Raw genomic sequence first — 18,050 nt, 5'->3', positions numbered from 1 at the left:
AAAAAAAAAAGAAGGTATTTAGAAACACATGTTCCTCATAATTATTATTAAAGGCAAGGGAATTGTTGAGCCTTATATACTCAATGAAAAACCAAAATATAAGACCACAATGATGGTGATTTTGAGACATATATGTTTGTAAGAATTAGTAATGAATTTTTCATAATAATGCATTGTTGTTGTTGTTGATTGCCATTGAGTTGAGCACGAATCGTAGCAACCCTCAGAACAAAAGGCCTGAAGCTTTTCTGTAACATTTCTATCGACATTTATCAAAGTTCGTAAGTTTCCTGAGGCATGTTGTTTAGGAAGTGGTTGCCACTCCTCCTTCTATAATTATCATGAACGAGGTTCAGTCCTTTTTCCATCTCTTCCTTTCACCTCACAAGTGGAAATTCATATATGTAGGCTTGATGGATGTTTGGTCACTGAACTCACATATCAAACAGCCTTTTACACATTTTCACTGAGATTCAGGTTCAGAATAGTCTGGATTCCCATGCTTTCACTCACAGGTAGTTCTTTTAATTGATCTATTGTTCTATAATTGACTACCATTCTTTGAAAGCTGAAGTAAAAAAAAAAAAGAAACTGAGTTTTTTCTTGCCTTAATCCTCTAAATCCAATCTATCTATCCATGTGAAAGTTCTATTGACTACACCCCTAAAACAATTCCAAATAATTATTAGCATTTTACCTGCTACCAGGCCATGGTCTTCACAATTACTTGTTTTGTATTAGAGAGCTGGAAGATGAATAATCATGAGAGAAGAAGGATTGATGCCTTTGAGTTGTGGTACTGGAGAAGAGTGTTGAACATACAGTGGACTGCCAAGAGAACAAACAGGTCAGTCCTGGAGATGATGAAACCAAGGTGGTCTCTGGAGGCAAAGATTTTGAAACTACATCTCACATATTTTGGGCATCTGGCCAGGAGGATGGACATGTGTTTGGGGAAGGATATCATGTTTGGAAAAGTGGAGGGATATCACAGAAGAGGAAGACCCTGGATAAGATAGATTGACACAGTGACTGGGAAAATAGGGGCAGGTGTGTTGGGGACAGTGATATTGGCTCAGGATAGGAGAGAGTTCAAAGCTATTATGCATAGGGTCACTATGATTCATAGACAACTGATGGCACATAACAAAACCCACCTGCTATAACTAAATAAAGTCTAAGACAGTGTTTCTTAACTACCTGTGGCAAAGAACTAGGATTGTTTTGGGTTCAATTTGTTTTGAATTTTTTAGTTAATTAAAAAGTTACAGTCTTAAAAATTACAAGCTAAATTATTATTGTATGTACTGTTGAGTCAATTATGACTCATAGCAACCCTATGTACAAGAGCTCTTAATCCTGCCCTATCTTGAGCCAATCTCACTGTTTCTTGACAAACCCATCCCCATGGTCATTGTCACTTTGTCTATCTCATCCAGGGTCTTCTTCTCTTGTGTTGAAGGCCTAGTCTGTCCTGGCAACATACACACAGAATGAGACGGATTATCAAAATTTGCTCCTTCCCTCCAAGGAAAAAATATATTTCACCCTCTGTAAGATAGACCTGTTTGTTCTCTTGGCAGTCCATGGTATGTTCAATATTCTCCAGCATCACAACTCAAAGGCATCAATTCTTCTGCCACCTGTAGTCAATGTCCAGCCCTCGGATGCATAGCAAGTAACTGCAAAGACTATGACTTGGATCAGGTGCACCTTAGTTTCTAGACTGATATTGTTTCTTTTTAGCAACGTGGGGCGGTCCCAGACAGCAGATTTTTCCAATGTCTTTTGATTTCCTGACTGCTGATGCAAACAGCTTTGATTGTGGATCTGAGAAAGACGAGATCATTGACAACATCAATGTCTTCTCTATTATAATGCTACCAAATGGCCTAGTGGTCAGAATTTTTGTTTTCTTGATGTTGAGATGCAATTTATATTGAACACTGTAGATCTTGACCTTCTGTAGCAAGCATGCTAGATCCTCCTCAGCTTTGGCAAGCAAGGTTGTATCACCTGCATATTGCATTTTATTGATGAGTCTTCCTTCAATCCCAATCCCATATTCTTATTCATAAAGTCTAGCCTTCCACATAGTATATTCCACACATAGACTTAAAAGGTCTGGAGAAAGACATGTTGTGTTTTCTTGCTCTGCTTGTACGACTGCTTCCTGGTCTAAGTATAGGTATGCATGAGCATAATCAAGTGCTCTTGGATTCCCATTCTTCTCAATGTTAGCTACAATTTGTTGTGATCTACATAAGTCAAATGCCTTTACATAGTCAATAAAACACATATATACATTCTTCTGTTGCCCTGTGTTCAGCCAAGATCCCTCTGATGTTGGCAGTGATGTCCCTTGTACCATGGCCCCTTCTAAACCCAGCTTGTATTTCTAGTAGTTCTCTGCCAGTGTACTGTTCCAGCCATTTTTGGATAATCTTCAGTAGATTTTGCTTATGTGTGCTATTAGTAATATTGTTTTCTAATTTCCACAATCTGTTGGATCATGTTCTGGAATGGGAATAAATATGGATCACTTTCAGTCAATTGGCCGCATAACTATCCTCTAGGTGTCTTAGGACAGCCTAGTGAGCACATCCAGGACAGCATCTGTTTGTTGAAATATGTCAATTGGTAGTCTATCAATTCCGGAGGCCTTATTTTTGGCCAGTTACTTTAGATCAGAGACTTGGACAATGATTAAGGAGGACAGAAGGAGAACTGATGCCTTTGAACTGTGGTGCTGGAAAAGAATATTGAGGGTACCATGGACTGCTAAGAAAATAAACAGATTCATCCTGGGGAGGGTTAAACTGGACTACTCCTTGGAAGCAAGGATTCTAAGGCTTCCTCTGACATACTTTGGACATGTTGTAAGGAGGGACCAGTTCTTGGAGAGGAACATCATGCTTGGGATGGTGAAGGGATGGTGCAGGAGGAGAAGGCCCTCTGTGAGGTGTATTGATTCAGTGACTGGGGTAGTCAGGATGGGTGTACTGGAGACAGTGAGATTAGCACAAGACAGAGCAGAGTTTAGGGATGTTGTACATAGGGTCGCTATGAGTCGCAAGGGACTTGATAGCACATAACAGCAACAACAACACAACTTTAGATCAGCTCGGACTTCCTCCTTCATCACCACTGCTTCTTGATCATATGCTGTTTCTTGAAATTCTTTCTGTCAGCCAATTCTTTTTTTTGTACAGTGACTCATTACACTTCTTCCATCTTCTTTTGATGCTTCCTGGATCATTCAACATCCTGCCCATAATATCTTTACGTATTGCAACTCAAGGCTTAAATTTGTTCTTTAGTTCCTTCAGCTTAAGAAATCCCAAGTGAATTTTCTTTTTTTATTTTCTGACTCCAGCTCTGTGCATATTTTGTTATAAGAACTTGCTTGGTCTTCCTGGGCTTCCATACCATATCTTTGTTCAACTCCTTTACTTCCTGATTTCTTTTCTTTGTTTTAGCATCTTGGCATTCTAGTGAAATATTCAGAGTCTCTTCTGACATCTGCCTTGGTCTTTTCTTCTTCCTCTGTCTTTTAATGACCTTTTACGTTCTTCATGGATGATATTCTTGATATCCCCCCACAGCTCATCTAGTCTTCGTTCTTTAGTGTTCAAGGCCTTAAACCTATTCTTTAGATGGTTTTTTTTAACTTTTATGGGACAGGTTCAAGTTATTATTTTGGTTCTTGTGGAGTTATTTTAACTTTTTTTAGCTTCAGTTTGAATTTGTTCATGAAGAACTGATGGTCTATTCCAGTCAGAACCTGGCCTAGTTTTCACACTTGGTATTTCATGTAGTACACAAGTAAACTAGTACTTACCTTACTTACTGGGTAAACTGCACACATCCTCTGACTAGAAGGCTCCTCCCCTCAGAACAGTGGTTCTTCAGTCTCATTTCCAATGTAATACTTTCAAATAGCAACTCCATGGGCCATCCATATGTGGGTACATGTATATAGACAAGCACACACATACAATCCACACCTGCAAATCAAACTGCCTCTCTAACTTCAAAAATCCTCTCATCACTTTTGTTACTTGTTTACTTTTTATTTTTTACATCTTATTCCCACTGACACATAGGCTTGATGTTTGTCTTTTTCAAGAAGATAGAACCCCTGTGTTTCTGGTAGATAACAGACAAGGAGCCGTACTCATGTAATAGTGAAACACTCAGCTGCTAACCCAAAGGGCAGTATTTCTTACCCACCAACAGTTATGTAGAAGGAAATACTTGGCAATCTGTCCCTGTAAAGATTACAGTCTTGGAAACCCAGTGTAGCACTTCTACTCTGTCATATAGGAACACTGTGAGTTAGAATTGACTTGACACACAACAACAACAACAGATATATCAAAACACACTTACTGAATAAAGAAAAATACCAAAATAAACTTTGTGGTTGTTTTGTGCTGTTAAACCTGAACTGGCTCATAGCTTACGTTCCAGTGGGTTTTCAGAGGCTGTAAATGTTATGGGATAAGGTTGCCTATCTTTCTCCCATAAAGCAATTAGTGGATTTGAACCCTTGCCTTCGGGTTGGAAGCTCAGTTTCTAACCACTAGGCCACCAGAACTCTGTGAGACCAATTCTACTATCGAGTAATTTTTAGGTACTCTAATAGCTGCTTTCATTTTATTTCTCTTCCATTTTCTTTGTTATATTAGAGACATTATAAAAGGAAACATGCACTAAAATTCTCATTTCCTTTACTCCTGCACTAAGAACCTTGGTGTTCTATAGGATGATCCAGTCTGAGTGGCACCATTTTTAGTCTGAGGCAGCAAAGGAGTAAAAAGCCAGAAAATTAAGAGCTCTGTTCTTTCTAGTGCTGCCTTGATGGGATGTTAATTTCAAGGATTTGTTTCCTCAGACACAGTACTTTTAGATGAGTGGATGCATCCATAATCAAAAGAAAACTTCTCTGCAAAGAAATGCAAACAATTCTTAGAGGATATCCTGCTTGAGATTAGAGGCTTTGTGCTCTATTACCACACATTTTTCAAAGTTGGATGTACTTACAGACTGGTTCAAAACTAAAGTACCAGCTCACTTTCCCCTAACTACACACCCTACATTACCCAGATGGAAAATCCACTTGCACAATATTCCCAAGATCTGATCCAGATGGTTGGTCCTGGATCCTGATGCTGGTACATGTGACAGGAAGCTAGGACTTGTGAGTTTCTTTCTCAGTGGGTACTTCCTTAATGTGTGAATTTACATGTGTATCAGATAGAATTATTTTTCAAATTAAAGATATACAAAAAGAAATCTCTGGTCACCAAATTTTAGAGTGATTTGTTAATAAACTTCGAAAGGGACATGGGTGGTGGAGGGCATATAACTTGAGGGCATTTCAAATAAATAAATATAGGAACTAGTTCCAATGGTCTTCATTTTCATTTTCACTGCACTGGTATCACTGTTTCATAGAAGATCATTGGTATTTTGAAGATGAACAATAAACAAATAGACATTTATTCTCTAGAGATTTAATCTGTACTTTTTCTATCTACCAATTGTAGATAAGAATTGGAAACTAGCATATGGGGAATGGTTTAAGAATTGAAAATCTCTTTGCTCTTGAGTCAAAACCAACTCACAACTGAGCCTCCAGCATATTCCCACGGTTATGAAGAACATGGGAGGACACTGTTCATGTTTCTATTGTGGAGCCACTAGTTGATTTGAACCACCAGAGACGCTCAGCTTTTGGGTTAACAGCACAACTTCCTATGGACTATACCACCAGAAGAGCTTCTATTAGGTGAAAGGGCCTTTCTTCGTATTTTGGAAGTCACTGGAAAACACTGCAATCCTGTTAGCATCCAGAAGGCATCATTAACTATATGCTGTGTTCTTTCTACATTGCAAAAGAATACAGATTGCACTTGTAGTGTAGTAAAAATAAGATTAAATCAAGGAAATCCTTACAGCTGGTACCTATAACAACTTCATTGAAAATGTTATAAAGCTTAAAAGCATCAAGAGTTTAGGGTAGTCACTCATGTACATCTCATATACATCCAGACTATCACTCACACACTGATAGTAAAACCCTATGCAGCAATATCTTTCAATGTGCTAGAGTTTTATCTTTTAATTATGTTTAACATCCAAGGCAGAGAACTAAAAATAATAAGATATACTTTCATTACAGTTAATATCAAAAGTATATTTGTGCCTAAACTGTGTATTATGCCACATGGTAGGCCACCACCTAAGAATTTGCCTAAGGGATACACTTATTCTTTGAACACTAAGCATTTGGTAAGCATTTTAGAGTTTCTTCTATTGCACTGAGAAAATCTGCTACCTGGGGAAACTTTCCAAAGTATTGAAAAGCGCAATGATGTCAGCTTATAGACTAGATGTGCCTGATTCAAGCTAAGATCTTTTCACTCACCTTTCAACCTGAGAGTTGGAAAATGAATAAGGATGACAGAGGTGGGATAAGTGCCTGTAAGTTGTAGTGTTGGAGAAGAGTGCTGAGTGTCTCATGGACTGCCAAAAGAACAAACATATACATCTTGGAGAAAATGCAGCTAAAGTGTTCCTAAGTGGCAAAGATAGTGAAGCTTCGTCCCATATATTTTAAGCATGTGGTTAAGAGAAGCTATTCCTTGGAAAAGGACACAACAATAGCAATGATGACATATGGATATGTATATGCTGTAGTTGAGTATCACTGAGTAAACTATAACTCATAGTGACTCTATGTCTGAACCTTGCCCTATCCTGTGCCATCCTTATCTTCTCTAACACACTTGAGCCTATTGCTGCAATCACTGTGTCAGTTTATTTTGAAAAGGATTTTCCTCTTACACTGGCCCTCCACTTTTCCAAGGATGATGCCCTTTTCCCAGCACTACCCTTCCTAACAACATGCTCCAAGTATGTGAGATCAAGTGTCACTATCCTTGTCTGCAAGGAACCTCCTAGTTGCACCTTTTCAAGACATCTTTGTTTATTCTTTTGGCATTCCATGGGATATTTAGCACTTTTCTACAATACCACAACTCAAAGGCATCAGTAATCCTTCTGTCATCTTTATTCACTGTCAACTTTTTTTTATTCTATTATTTTAAGTGTACCATCAATTCAGATCTGACTAGTACAGGAGGAGATTGTCCCCTCCTTCTCCAGCAGAGTATCTGGTGGATTTGAACTGCGTACCTCTGGGATTGCAGTTCATTGTCAACTTTTAGCTATGTATGTAGCAAGTAATTGAAAAGATTATGGTTTGGATCAGGTGCACCTTAGTCTTCAAACTGACAACATTGCCTTTTAGCACTTGGCAATCCAAAGGTACACAGTTCTAATCCACCAACTGCTTTGCTGGAGAAGGATAGGCAATCTCCTTCTGTGTGATTAATGACTTCTGAAAACGTGCTGGAGGGGCAGCTATGAGTTGGTTCTGACCCACGGTACACAACAAAACCAAATTTTATTATATCTATATATACATATATATATGTATGTGTGTATATATGTGTGTGTATATATATATATATACACACACACATACATATATATATATGTATATATACATATATATATAATTCTCTAGTACAAAAATTATTTTTCTGATTTTAATCAACAACCATAACCAACATATCCTGATCATGTTCCATATATTCATCACCAACCTTAAAAAACCCTGTACTATAGTCTCCATATTTTGTTACCATGTTCCAAAGATAAGCCTTCAGTATGAAAACAAACAAACAGAAAACAAAACAAAAAAAACTTTAAGAGAAATATAAAAAAGTGTCAAGCAAAACATTTATGGTAATTAGGAGAGTAACATGTTGAACTATATTCTAAGTGAAATAAGCACAGTTTGTAGCAGTAGTTCAGGTAGAGGAAAGATAGAAACTAAGACAAAGACACCTGGAAATAACAAGGCTAAGAGCTTCTACAGATAAGTCTTCACACCAATGACTTGGGACACAACATTGATGTCCTGACATATTTTAATCTCCCAGCATCTCTGTATTAGACAGCATATTTGCACAGACTCCAACTTCAAAGCTCTTTTAATTTCTCTCCAGTATATGTTGTCCCTACTGGACAAAATATACGAAGCCAGTTTCTTCACAAGAACGCTACCTTTTCTTAAACAGATACAACTGACCTGTGTTGAAGAATGATCCAGTCCACTCTCCCTCTGTTTTGGGAAATACAGAAACTGGTGGAGGCAGATCCAGGGCTATTCCATCCAGATCCTTGAAGAGATATTTTCTCGGACTTTCACAGTCTGATTCAGGGCAGACCACTCTTGCTAAATCTGTCCTGTAAAGAAAGAAAGCAATGCACATTTCTAGAATATGACCCATGCCTTTACAACCTCTTGATCTCCCAAAGGAAAGAAATGTAACTGGCTTTCAGTGTTAATAACATGTAACATAAAGATGAGAGAAAGCTTTCTGTAAGTTATTACCCAGTTAGTTGGTTATAAAAGAGACTTTCTTACTAAAAAATATTCAAGATATCTGGATATATATGTTTTTTATATAGATTGCTAATTATCTACCAATTAAGTTAAAATAAAATGCTCCTGATAATAAGTATCCAGCAAAGGACTTATACACAACAGAGACTGTGAGATTGGCAGAGGATCAGGTGGTGTGTATAGGATCATTATGGGTCAGCTGACACCACACCACCTAGCGTAACTTTAATATATTATTGAACAGAATAGAATTATTTATAGTACTTCTGGAAGCAGGAGTGGCATCCACTTTCTGAACAACATGCCTCCAGAAACTCTATGAACTTTGATAAATGTCAATAGTTGTAGAGGGGCTTCAAGCCTTTTGTTCATAGGGTCACTATGAGTCATGCTCGACTTGAAGGCAATCAACAACAAGGTAGTACTTCTGAAGTAAGAATATCAATTATATAGTTACTGTATGCATAGTAAAGGTAGATACTCTATTTCAGCAAATGACTATTGAAATTTACTACTGATAGCTTTGGGGGATATAATGGAAATAAAGGTAAACTTGGTCCTATATTTTTGGAATTAAGAGTCAAACAGAATATATAGGAGCTATAATTCAAACACTGATATGTAGATAATTGATGTTACTCCCCAGAACTAATTTTGTTAGAAACTGCTAGTAAATATTCACTGCTAAGTATACGTAAGGAAGCACTAGTAGCCTAGGATTAGGAGTTGAACTGCCAAACCAAGGTTTGATTCCACCAGCTGCTCTGGGGGAGAAAGATGGGCATTCTTCTTCTGTGCAATTTACAGCCTCTGAAAACTTCTGAAGGATCAGCTACAAACCACTTCCAATTCGACAACACACAATACCACTAAGTCCTTGTCAACTGTCAATTAGTAAAAAGATATCAGATGATATTATAGCGTAACTATTTCACTATAAAAATAAGATATGAATACTGAAACTGAAAAAGTACACTGCAGAAGGAAAGTGACAGAATAAGGCAAACGTCCTACCTCGCTGCCTATAGGCACAGGTATGAACACTAAGAAGATACTGGTATTAACTCAAACACACATGCTTTCTTATTAAGGTTATTTACTTTTTATTTCCTAATTAAAGGTGTTTTCCATAATGGTGAGAAAAAGGAAAAAGTAATTGAATCCTTACTCTCTTAACTTCTCCCTTTGATTATGGCCCTTCCAGGACCAAAAGACTAACTAGCAGGGTCTCTCCTTTGTGTGGTGAAGCAGAACTACAAGAGGACATATGGAAGTTAGCAGAGCCTCTTGGGGAACTTCCACCTCCTAATTTTCATTCTTCTTATGAGCTAATCACCACAGCTCAAAGGCATCAATTTTCCTTCTATCATCCCTAGTCATTGTTCAGCTTTCTGATGCGTAGCACATAATTATGAAGACCATAGCTGGATTAGGTGCACCTTAGTCTCCAGACTTACATTGTTGCTCTTCAGTACTCTGGAGAGGTCCCTGACAGCAGACTTTACCAATTCAATCCATCTTTTTATTTCTGGACCACTGGTACCAAGAGTATTTGTTGATTGTGGACACAAGCAAACTAAAGCTGTTAACAATATCAATCTCTTCACCTTCTATCATGATGCAGCCAATCGGACCAGTGGTGAGTCCTGTAGGATTCTGTAAATTTTTGTTTTGAGACTCTTGTCTGAGATGGTACTGTCAAATGTTCTCCCCCTCCCCCAGTCAGTACGGTTTCATTTCACCCTATTGGAACAGGACTGCAAGCAATAAATGTTGGAGAGGATGTGGAGAGACAGGAACTCTCATGCACTGTTGGTGGGGTTGTAAATGGTACAACCACCCTGGAAGGCAGTTTGATGTTTCCTCAAAAGCTGAACATAGAAAATCCATTGACCCAGTTATTCCACTGCTAAGAATATACTTCAAGGAAATTAGAACTAAGCCACAGATGGACATCTGTACACCAATGTTCATAGCAATGTTATTCTTCATCACAAGAACTCGGAAACAGCCCAAGTGTTCCACTACAACAAAACAGATTGAGAAATTATGGTACATTCACATAATGGAATACTATGTAGCACTCAGGAGCAATGCTTTCAAAAAATACTACATAACTTGGGAGAGACTGGAGATCATTATGCTGATTGAACTAACTAAGTCTCATAAGGACAAATACTGCATAAGACTATTATTGTAAAAATATAAAGATAATTAGTAAAATGTGTATAGAGATTCCAGGGGGGAAGGAGCAGAAATGAAGGGGTGTTGATGGGCAGAGGAGAAATATATTTGCTGAACTGTGCAATAAGATCACAGAATTTGGTGGGGTGAGGGAGTGGGGGTAAAGGAAATGGGAAAGGTCCAGCCCAAATATCTGAAAAGACAGGGTAATAGTGGGCATAGTTTAATGCTGATTATACATGCCAATGAATGAAACTATGAAATACAATGTATAAAAATTTGGGGGGAGGGAAGAAAATAATGTATTAGACTTGGAAACTCGATGTAATTGGAACTGAGATCTGTTGTTGTTATGTGTTGTCTCATCAGAGCTGATTCAGCTCATTCTGCAGTAGATTTTCAGATGCTGTATATTGTACAATAGGAGATTTCCCATCTTTCTCCCTTGAAGTCACTGGTAGATTCAAACCACCCAACTCTAGGTTGGCAGTGCAACTCCTTACCCACTAGACAATGAGGGCTTCTTAAATTGATGGCAGAGTGGGTTTTTGTGATTTACTAGTGTGTTTTCAAATATATGTTAATATTGGTACCTGGGTTGTAGTGGAGGAAAGTAGAACTTGTTTCTATCTTTGATCTTTAGCATCCTGGTTCTCTCTGCTGTTATTGGGTGCATGACTCCAGTGTTGCCTGGATGTGCCAGAATACAGATGTCTACATCATCACTATAGCAACTCCTCACAAAATTAGAAAAGGTGACACCTGAAGTTAAAAAAAAATACATAGTGGTATAAACACAGTATCTACTGTAACAATCAACTACAGATACAGATAAAACAACTGGAAAATCTGATAACAATTTACATACATGATTTGTATAAATTACCCAAGATCATTCAGGAGGCTACATAAATTTTCAGAATAGCTGAAATTCATTAAGATATAGGCACTATGCAAAACAGAAGAGTATTCTAAGAAAAAAATGGAAGTCTTAATGATGGTTCTTCTTTATCAAAGGCTTGATAAAAATGAATTACATTTATTAAAAAAACTAACTGCCAGGCAGAATAAGTATAAGAGGGGTGATTTTAATACTACAAAAGAGACCTGTTGGAAGATAAACTATGCAAGCTATAGGACAACTTTCATCTTAACCTTAGGCCTCTCACCATTACTAACCTGCTTTATACTAGGAACCATTTCCAATGCTCTTTCCTTAAGTGTATAATAAAAATAATAACATCTAAAAGAAATAGTGCAGAAATAAAATTAAATAACTGTAGGATAAATTATGAACACAGCATTGGAACAGATGAAGGAAAGAACTGTTTAAAAGGAATATGTAGTTAGGTATTGTTTGTATGGCAACAGCCTAGAATAAGAGGTGCATAGCAAAGTGGACTGAAGAAAGGGGCAGGGGAGGAAATTATGTAACAATGAATGAATATGTGTGTGTGTGTGTGTGTGTGTGTGTGTGTGTGTGTGTATTTTAAAGTGAACTGTGGATGTAGGGAGGAAAATGTGCAACAGTGAATGAATGAAAATCCAACTTTTCTGTTAAATTACATTAAAATAATAAAAAAATTAAGAACCTTAAAATTTTAAAAAGTCTTTAAAATGTGTAAGGCAGTGACTTTCTTGGGAATCACTTAGTCTTGCTAAACAACCATTTTGGTTATCAATGACCAATCAAGTAGATTGTTAACTGACTAGCAAACACTAGACCATACTATACCCTTTTGTTTATATAATCTTAGCATGCCAGTGAAGACTCTACACACAAATGCACATAACAAATTTCTTGAATAAACCCAAACATCCTACCTTGAAGTTTCATGATTCCTGAAACGGAATGACTGTTCTTCACTCTGTGCCATGGTTCTTGAGGCCATTGGTTTGGTTCTGAGGTGAATGCAGGCCACAGAATGCCAACTCGACCCCTTCTTGGATTGGAAGGAGCGCGATCTGTAGATGTCAAATTGGCTGAGCGCGGCCTTATTTTGTCCTGGATGCAGTCAAAAGAGGAGCTCGTGGCCACAATGACCGAATTCCTAAGCACAATCTGTACACTTTCAATGGAGCTCTGTGAAGCAGACACATGCACTACTGGCAGAAGACCCACAGTATTGTCTACCAGAGTGAGGTTCTCTAGGTCCACACTATTTTCAACATGTAGCATAGCACCATAATCAAAGTTCTTGAAAGCCAGGAAGCCAGAAACTCTTGTACATTTGTCCGTTCCCGTTTCCTGGTAGAGATGGAGCCCATGAAGGCTTGAATGAGCCACATTGTCAGACCACAGAGCTTCAGGGAGGGAACAGGCATACCCACGGATGTGAAAGCCAAGCCTCTCAGAACCTGCCACAACGTTACTGTGGATGTTGATGTCCTCTGCCTTGTTCACTTTGATTCCTGACACCCACTCAGTGGACCACGCTGGCTGTGTTGTCAGAATCACAAGGTTACTAATAAGAGAAAAAGCCTGACCCTCCAAATCAAGGCCATGACCAGGTGTACCAAATATAATATTATCCTTCAAAATGAGGCCATTGCTGTCAGCTGCGCGAATTCCTCCACCACAACTTGCGTGCACTGTAGATGATATGATCCTGGAGCCCTCTGATGTGTTAGTGAGTTCAATGGATGAATATTGTGGTGAGCCAAAGTTTTGAATTTCCACATTTAAAAGCTGAAGGACTCCTGCAAACAAAATGCATGTCATCAGGCACCTTCTTCCTTTCCATTTGAACAGACTGAAGGATGATTCATTTATGAACATCAAAACAAGTATAGATTTTTAGTTAAATTAACAGGTGGGTTATTTTCTTTTTCTCAGCACCAGCACTGTATATTATGCTATTTCATTTCAATGACAACCTATAGATCATTAGAAGTATCACATTAATACCTGAAAAGTTGTCATGGGTAAAATGAAAAGTCTGACTGCAGGATTGGGATAGATGACAGGATAGATGGAAACAAGAGATAGGCTTTGAAGATGTGCACAGTTCGCTTAAGAGTCATGCATTTGTCTGCAGGGCCAGATCTAGGAATTGAGTAAGAATGAAAATTCATTTTTCTCATCCATTAAAAATTGAAAAGGCTATCCAATTGAAGTTTCACTTTCACTGTTTTGGTAAAAGGATTTCAAGCTCAAAGGTAGTCTAACCCAAATCCTCTACTTTTCCAGGCCTTTTTCATATTTGAGAAACTAGAATCCTTGCAAATCTTAGCTGCTATTAGAACCTTATGAGAAGAGCAGAGGAAGTGGAAGATCATGCAATTCTCTTCGTGGCCAGATTGTGAAACTAAATTTCTCTACTGACACTAATTGTTGATGTATTACCAGAGGGTGTAGAAATATTTATTGACTGGTAAATCCCAAAGTTATTTGTCTGGCAATAACATTTCTAAACATAATTCAAGTGTCCCTCATAAATGACAAATTACTAAAAAGGCTGTCTAAATTGTATCTATGGTATTTTGGTACGCAAGAGACCTAATATATATGTAAACCTACACATAATTAGCTTATTTTCCAGAATGGCAGGTGTTTTATGATTTATATTAACATTATTATAATTAGGGACTTCTCATGTTGCATGCTTGGGAGGGCAGAGGGACAGCATAGGAGAGGAAGACCTTGGATGAGATGGATTGACTCAGTGGCTGGGGAAATGGGGGAGTGTCAGAGATGTTGGTCTGCACAGTATAGAGCATGGTCCAGAGCTGTTTTACATGGGGTCACTATGAGTCACAAGTGACTAGACAGCACTTAACAACAATCCATAGAACTTCATCTCACATACTTTGGGCATATTGCTAGGCAAGGCTATTCCTTGGAAAGGGACATTATACTTGGAAAGGTGAAAGGATAGAAAAGGAGAGGAAGCCCCTCAACCAGGTGGACTGACACAGTGACTTCAGAAATGAGCTCAAGTGTGTCAGAGACTGTTAGGATGGCACAGAATAGGGCAGGGTGCAAATCTGTTTTCATAGGGTCTCTATAAGTCATACTTGAATCAATGGCACCAAACATTTAAAAAAAAATCCATAGTTCCATGGTGGAACACACGAAGGTTAAACCAGAGAAGGCTCGGAATTTCCAAATGTTCAGTCATGCTTATACAAAATGCTTAACTGTGCTTATACAAAACCTAGACCAAGAAGGTGTTGTCTAAACAGTGCAAGGGAACACTGCATAGTTTAAAATTGGAAAAGGTGTCCACCAGGACTGGATCCACTCTCCATACCTATTCAATCTGTATGATGAGAAAATCATTCAAGACGCTGAACTTTATGAAGAAGAGTGTGGCATCAGGATTGGAGGTAGGCTCATCAAGAACCTGTATTATGCAGATGGCACAACTTTGCTTTCTGAAAGTAAGGAGGACCTGAAGTGCTTGCTGGAGATTGTCAAGGACAGTAGCTTTCAAAATGGATAACATCTCAACATCAAGAAGACAAAAATTCTCACTGTTGAATCATTGGGTAACATCATAATAGGAGAAGAGATGTCCTCTTGTATAGATCCCGCCAACATCCTTGGTACTAGCATAGCAGCTGGGAGAACAAGAGACATAAAGCTTTGGAAAAGTCTGCTGTCAGGGATCTCAAAGTCCTGAAGAGCAATGATGCAAGTTTAAAGGCTAAAATTTCCGTGATTCAAACGACAGTCTTTCCAATCATTTGCTATGTGTCTTGAGAACTGGAAAATTAATTAAGAATGATGGAAGTTCATCAGGTTTCTAAGTCAATAAACATGTATAGGAGGAGAACTAAAAAGAATGATGGAAGAATTGATGCATGTGACTTATGATGTTAGAGAAGAGTGCTGAATATCCCATGGACTGCCAAAAGAACAAAGCAGATTATGTCTTAGAGAAAGTGCAGCCAGAGTGCTCCTTGGAGGCAAAGATAGTGAAGATACATCTCACATATTTTGGACAAGTTTTTAGGAGAGGTTATTCCTTGGAAAGGGACTGTATGTTGGAAAGGTGAGAAGATGACGCTCAGTAAGATGGACTGATATAGTATCTATGGCAATGGATTTAAATGTTTCAAGGATGGTACAGGATAGGACAGAATTCATCTATTGTTTAAACGGTCACCAAAAAAAAATCATACTCAACTAAATGGCACTTAACAATAACAACCACAATCTACTGTTCTAAATCCTACAGAATATTTGTCAATCAATGATTGAAAATTAATCCTCAAGTCTAATTGAAGAATTAAGCAATAATTACATTTTAATTCTTCTTTCTCCTTATGAAATTCACAATGCAGAAAACATTTTTAGAAAGGTTAGCACAATTTCTGGATGTACCTATTCAGAGAAGGAAAATGAGATTAAGCCCATTGAGATTAGGCCAGTAATGTTAAGTTCTGTCTTGCTTTTCTGACCTATCCAACACCCTTGAACTATATCTGAAGATCTAACATCCTGAAGACTATGCAGTATGTTATAGTTTAAAACATAAGGGTTACAAATGCAGTGTGGGAAGATGAATTTGATCCTGGAACATAAATAGAACATTGTTAGAAAAACTGATAAAATATAGACAAGTATTATTATGATGCTGATGATATATTGTTCCAAAAGTGAACATTTTAGAAGTCAATGACTTTGGCATCAGTTCTGAGTTTAGAGCTTATCACTGCCTCTTAGTAGGTTTATAATGTTTCCTTTGCTTCAATGATTTGACCCATTCAAATACATGATGGTTTCTGTTGTTCCATGTTGCCGAGTTAGAACTGACTCATAACTGACACGTTCAGTGGCTTTTCAGAGGCTGTAAATCCCACAGAGGAGATTGCTCATATTTCTTCCATAAAGCAGTGATCGATTTGAACTGCATGCCTTTGGCTTGACAGTGCAACTCTATAACTGCTTGACCATCGTTGTTGTTGCGTTGTGTACCATCAACTAGGAATCACCCCACAGCTGACCCTCTCATTGGGTTTTCAGAGGCAGTAAATCACATGGGAGGAGACTGCCCATCCATCTCCCACAGAGCAGCAGGTGAATTTGAAACACATGACTTCAGGATTGCAGTGCAGCTTCTTGCCACTAGGCCACCAGTGCTCCCTTCTAGGCCACTTGTTGTTGTTGTTCTTAGGTGCTATCAAATACGACTCAGTGATCTTAAGAACAAAAGATTTGAACCCTGTTCTATCCTGTGTATCCTCACACTTCCTGACACACAAGAGACCGTTGCTGCAGTCACTGTTTCAATCCACCTGGTTGAGTGTCTTTCTCTCCTTCACTGACCCTCTATCCTTCCCAACATCATGTCCCTTTCCAAAGAATAGCACCTCCCAGCAACATGTTTAAAGCATGTGAGGTGAAGCCTCATCATTCTTTCCTCCAAAGAGCACTCTGGCTGCACCCTCTCCAAAATATACCTATTTATTCTCTTGGCTGTCCATGGGATGTTCAGTGCTCTTCTCCAACACCACAGCCCAAAGGCATGAATTCTTTTCCTGTCATCCTTACTCATTATCCAGCTCTCAGATGCATGGCAAGTAATCAGAAAGACTATGGCTTGAATCAGATGCACCTTAGTCTTCAAATTGACATCATTACTCCTCAATAATTTGGAAAGATTCCTAACTGCAGATTTCCCCAATGCAATATGTCTACTCATTTCCTAACTGCTGGTCGAAGGGTGTTAATTGTGATTCAAAGCTAGATGAAGCTATTGACAGTTTCAATCTCCATCCACCGTGATGCTGCCTATCGGTCCAGTGATAAGAATCTTTACTTTCCTGATATTGAGATACAATCTATATGGAAGACTGCATTCTTTAATCTTCTGCAACAAGTGTTTCAAGCCTTCTCACTTTCAGCAAGCAAGGTTGTGTCACATGCATAACACAGGTTATTGATGAGTTTCCCTCTTGATGCCACACTCCCCCTCATAGAGTCCAGCATCTCGGATAATTTGCTCAGCATACACAGTGAATAGATATGGTGAGAGACTACAACCCTGCCGTACTCCCTTCCCAATTCCAACCCATGCAGTCCTCCCCTGGCTCCATTCACACAACAGCCTCCTGGTCCAGTCTAGGCCACAAGACCTCCAAATACACTGAGCTCCTAATAATGAGTGGGTACAGTGTTGAAAAATGGGTGAAAACCTCAAGCCTACCCTCAAAAAGCTTATATATCACAAACAATTATATCAATAAACTAGTGATTGTGTTACACGTCCAATTTATTGTCTATAAAACTGAGAATCACAAATGTATCTCTCACAGGAACATTGATCAAAGATTAAGTAAGATAGTAAATGTGAAAGTTTGCACCATTCCTGGTCCATAGGAAGTAATCAGTGATGTTTCTACTTCTCTTCTGCAATGCTTTAAGATACTCTGGACA

General features: G+C 38.4%; 1 protein-coding gene across 1 annotated transcript in view; it reads right to left on the bottom strand.

The window, feature by feature from the left end:
• Positions 1-18,050, bottom strand: part of PKHD1 (polycystic kidney and hepatic disease 1 (autosomal recessive)) — an 866,042-nt gene that overhangs the window by 187,761 nt on the left and 660,231 nt on the right. Inside the window, exons 56-58 of the mRNA XM_006882114.1 lie at positions 12,491-13,366; positions 11,260-11,428; positions 8,165-8,322 (exon numbers count right to left, since the gene is read on the bottom strand). Of these exons, the coding sequence (XP_006882176.1) occupies positions 8,165-8,322; positions 11,260-11,428; positions 12,491-13,366 (1,203 nt within the window). The remainder of the gene's footprint in view (positions 1-8,164; positions 8,323-11,259; positions 11,429-12,490; positions 13,367-18,050) is intronic.

This window comes from Elephantulus edwardii, unplaced genomic scaffold (genome assembly GCF_000299155.1).
Source record: "Elephantulus edwardii isolate Elephantulus edwardi_28Jun2011 unplaced genomic scaffold, EleEdw1.0 scaffold00017, whole genome shotgun sequence".
NCBI lineage: Eukaryota > Metazoa > Chordata > Mammalia > Macroscelidea > Macroscelididae > Elephantulus > Elephantulus edwardii.
Note: the sequence above shows the minus strand (reverse complement) of the source record. Positions and strands in the feature narration are given on the sequence as shown.